This window comes from Amphiprion ocellaris, chromosome 10 (genome assembly GCF_022539595.1).
Source record: "Amphiprion ocellaris isolate individual 3 ecotype Okinawa chromosome 10, ASM2253959v1, whole genome shotgun sequence".
In the NCBI taxonomy this organism is placed as follows: Eukaryota; Metazoa; Chordata; class Actinopteri; family Pomacentridae; genus Amphiprion; species Amphiprion ocellaris.
Window position 1 is genome coordinate 34,125,523 of NC_072775.1, and position 4,326 is coordinate 34,129,848.

General features: G+C 40.9%; 1 protein-coding gene across 2 annotated transcripts; it reads right to left on the reverse strand.

Annotated features, from left to right (window-relative positions):
- On the reverse strand, nucleotides 1-4,326 carry LOC111568600 (transcriptional regulator Myc-like). 2 transcript variants are annotated; one of them, XM_023270306.3, is made up of 3 exons: nucleotides 4,146-4,326; nucleotides 1,732-2,368; nucleotides 1-935 (listed from the first exon to the last, which is right to left on the reverse strand). In XM_023270306.3, exons 2-3 carry the CDS (start codon nucleotides 2,357-2,359, stop codon nucleotides 430-432), a joined length of 1,134 nt encoding a protein of 377 aa, XP_023126074.2. In that variant the 5' UTR covers nucleotides 2,360-2,368; nucleotides 4,146-4,326; the 3' UTR covers nucleotides 1-429. The 2 variants fall into 2 exon arrangements, with proteins under 2 accessions (XP_023126074.2, XP_023126075.2); XM_023270307.3 differs by having other exon boundaries at nucleotides 2-932; nucleotides 4,146-4,323.

The window sequence follows — 4,326 nt, forward strand, 5'->3', positions numbered from 1 at the left end:
ACAAAGACTTTTACACTTTGTAACATTGACAGAACCTCCAACACATGAAGGCTTTTATTTTCAGGAGTTTGAATTCATCTCTTGTGCAGCTTGAACAAGGAAAGTATAAAAATAAAAGTATTCTGAAGCTGCTAATTGGTTAAATAAACATATTATGTAATATTAAATGATAAATTATTGATCTTTATCAGCTGGGAGTTACAGTTACAGTCAGTCACAGGCTGCATTTAAACATTTTCCTAATAAAACGTGTGAATTATGTACAAAACAACCATTTTAAATTAAAATGTGCAGAAGTCGTGGATAAAAACTAAATAAATACAGACTGATGGTCCCTCAGACAGACGCTGAGCTGCGTTCAGGTCACATTGGTCATTTTTAGTGGTAGTTAACAAACCACAGTTCAGCTCAAACATTCAGATGGAAGTGTTAATGTAAAGTCCTGAGCTGCTGCAATGTGTGTTTCAGTTCTCTGCTCCTCTTCCTCAGCTCGTCCTTCATCGTCAGCAGCCTCCTCTCGTCCTCTCGGATCTCCGTGATGAACTCCGCCGCCTTCTTCAGGATCACCACCTTCGCCGCCTTGTCGTTGTTCGCCACCGCCGGGATTTCGTCCCTCAGAGCCAGGAAGCTGATCTTCAGCTCGCTCCGTCGCTGCCTCTCCAGCACGTTGTGAGTCCTGCGTTTGTCGTCGTCCTCGCCGTCCGACCGTGGACTCCAGCAGCGACGGCCGCCGCCTCGCCTCGGCGACGAGCCGCCGCTCTCCGCCTTCAGCCGTTTAACAGCGGGCTGCCGGGCGGCGTAGTTGTGTTGGTGGATGTTGATGTGGGAGCGTTTGAGGACCAGAGGGGAGGCGTCCGACCGGCGAGACGCCTTCCGTCTGTCCACCGTCACCACGTCGATCTCTTCATCCTCCTCCTCTTCCTCTTCCTCTTCTTCTTCCGAGAAAAAACAAGAAAAACAATCTGGTGTAAATTCAAATGATCACCGTTTGAAATAAAATGTTAGTTTCAGTTTAGATTCAACAACTGACTCATGGAAGAATTACTGGAGCGGCCAGCAGATCTGAACCTCTGAAGTAAACCATGAAGAGACACAAAACGACAACCACAAGGAGACACAAAACAACCGCAAAGAGACACAAAACAACCACAAAGAGACGTAAACCAATAAAAGAGACTCAAAACAATGAGAAAAAGACACAAAACAACCACAAAGAGACAGAAAACAATCACAAAGAGACACAAAACAACCACAAAGAGACACAAAACAGCCATAAAGAGACACTAAACAACCACAGGCAGATGTAAACCAATAAAAGAGACTCAAAACAGCTACAACAACACACAAAATGAGAGAAAAATGGCTACAAAGACGCTCATAAACCATCAGAAAGAGATGCAAATTAATGAAAGAGACACAAAACGACCACAAAGAGACACAAAGCAATGACAGAGACTAAAAACGATAACAAAATGACCACAACAAGACACAAAGCAACCACAAAGAGATGCAAAATAACCACAAAGAAACAACAGTATCTAAGAGACTCAAAACAGGTACAAAAAGACACAAAATGAGGGAAAAAACAACTATAAAGACGCTAAAAAAAAGCCCAGAATGAGATGCAGACCAAGGAAAGACACAAAACGACCACAAAGACACACTGAACAACAACAGAACCCCAAAAGGAAATGACTGATGAGAGCTCCAAAATAAAAGCCTGCTTGTCACCTGATTCACTGTCGCTGCTGCTGAGCGGCGGCGTCTCCAGACAAACATCAGGTTCCGCCTCCATCGCCGCCCGGCTGCCGCTCTGCTTCCCGCCCAGCGTGGTGAACACCTCGGCGGGGTCGATGCATTCAGCCGCTGCAGCGTGGAGGTCCTGCAGGTACCCGGGGTTCACCGGACACCTGTCCACCTGCCGGTCAGCTGCTCCGCCTGCCATGCTGCTGGAGGTGGAGGTGGAGGTGGAGGTGGAGGTGGAGGAGTCCCTGCAGGCCCGGAGCGACGCCAGCCTCTCCGACACCACCCGCTCCAGCTCAGTGGCGGCGGCGAAGCTGCTGCTCCACATGCAGTCCTGGATGATGAAGGACTGGAGGAAGGCGGCCGAGGGGCCGCAGTCCTGGTCCAGCAGGTCGGACACGGCCTCCAGGCGGTCGGCGGCGGACAGGGAGGGTCTCCGGCTGGGGGACAAAGGAGGCGTTGGGAGCAGCTCGAACTTCTTCCAGATGTCCTCGCCGGGACCCGGGAGGAGCTGAGGAGGAGCGTAGAAGTCCTGCTCCTCACCGTCCAGGAAGAAGCAGGGCTGAACCGTGTCGTAGTCATAATCGTAGTTTGTGCTGGTCAACACTGGCGGCATCGTGGCTGCCTGAGGAGGAAGAAAACACCAGAGGTTAAAGTTGCAATAGACTCAACGTAATCCTCACAAAAACAAAAAAATAAATAAAATGAAACACTGAAAATCTGGCAGCAAAGCCAGCAGAAAAAAATGTTAAAAACGGTGGAATAAAAACTGTATTAAAAAACCCCAGCAAAAATAACATCAAATACCTGTAAAATAATAATAATTGTAGTGGATTTACATAAACTGTGTACAGTCACAGTTACAAAGGAACAAATTACTAGTAAAAATATAAACTTTGCTGCGGATGTTATTCAACATTTTGGTCTGTTTTTATTATGGTTAACTTGTAAATTAATACACTTTTGGTGATTTTACTATATAATATCTGTAATTTAATGAAATGAACAAGTTATAAAAAGTTTTTAAAAAGAAGAATCTTTAATATGTACAAAATTTCTCTTTTTCAATTTATTTATATATTTTTTGCTGATTTAAGCAAAGTAAAAACTGTGTAATGTTATGGCTGAACACTGTCAGAGGACTCATTTATAACAATATTGATTTTGGATGTGGTCATTATTTGCAATTTTGGTCTGTTTTTTTTAAAGTCAACATGTAAATTAATACTTTTTTGGTGATTTTACTATATATTATCTGTAATTTAAAGAAATCCAAAAAGATATAAACAGTAAATAAAAACAGTCCATTGTAAAAATCCCTAATATACATAATTTAATATTTTTAATGTTTTTTTCAGATTTAAATACAGTAAAAATTGTGTCATTTGTATAAAAACTAATTACAATTATTTACAGTTTGTGGCGATTTATTTTCTCTTTCTTGTATTTGTGATGTTACTACATGTTGTCTGTAATTTAATGAAATACAAAACCTATACAGTTCAAAATAAAATAAAAAATATACTTTTTACAGTTAACATATAAATTTATTTATCGGTTATTACCCATAATATAAGAAAACTGTAAAAATTTGTAAATTGTTGGAATTCTTTTTATTTTTACAGTGTACTAAGTCTGATAGTGGCTTCAGCTCAAATATAATCAGTTTCAGGAGGTTATTTTTTAAAAAATGTATTAGGCTTTAAATACTCACACAAACCTTCATTCAATCTGTCTTTAAAAAAAAAAAATCCTTTATGCCCCAATAGAATACTCCCAATTCCTTATCAATACATGACACTGTCTGATTTAGCTCATATTAATTAAAGAAAACACATCAAACTTTGGGAAAAGATAATAGCATGTCGGATTATTACACTAGATTAGACGCTTGAGGGGAAAATGAGGGAGGATTAACCAAATAACGACAACACCAGTATCCACTTATCACAGCTGGTAAAACAAGCCAAACTCCATTCAAATAGCAGCAACTTTAGGAACCTTCTGTTTATGGTTGAAGTTTAGCGACATGAAAAGTGATTCACACACAGATTAATCTCTGGTAAATGACAAAATACTCTCCGGCGTGTAAAAAAACTCAACTTTAAAACTTTAAAGCTGTATTTCTAAAGTCGTCCCACACAGAGGAAAAACTGTCAACAACACGATGCGCAGCACAACCGGTTGAGCTACTGCGCAGGCGCACCAGACTCCGTTATCAAAACCTCCGATTACACTTTAATACAACATTATCGCAGCTTTAAGGTCACCTGTGAACGGAAAGGTGGTGAAGCTGGTAGAAACTAACTGCGGTGGTGAACTCGGCTCACGTTTTAAGTCGATTAGTAGAAAGTCGTTAAGTAGAAATTACACTTTAGAAAGTTGCTGCGTATCAAACTCACCGTTAGTGTCCGAGAGAAGACTTGACGTGAAAAAAAGGAAAAATAAAAATAAAGTCTAAATGTCTGAGTATTGTTTTGTTTTTTTTTTTAATCCAACGCAGTCCGAGTAAACAGATGATGTCTGCAGATCAGTGATCAATCTTGATGATGTACAGATCAATAACTACCTCAGCGTGAATCA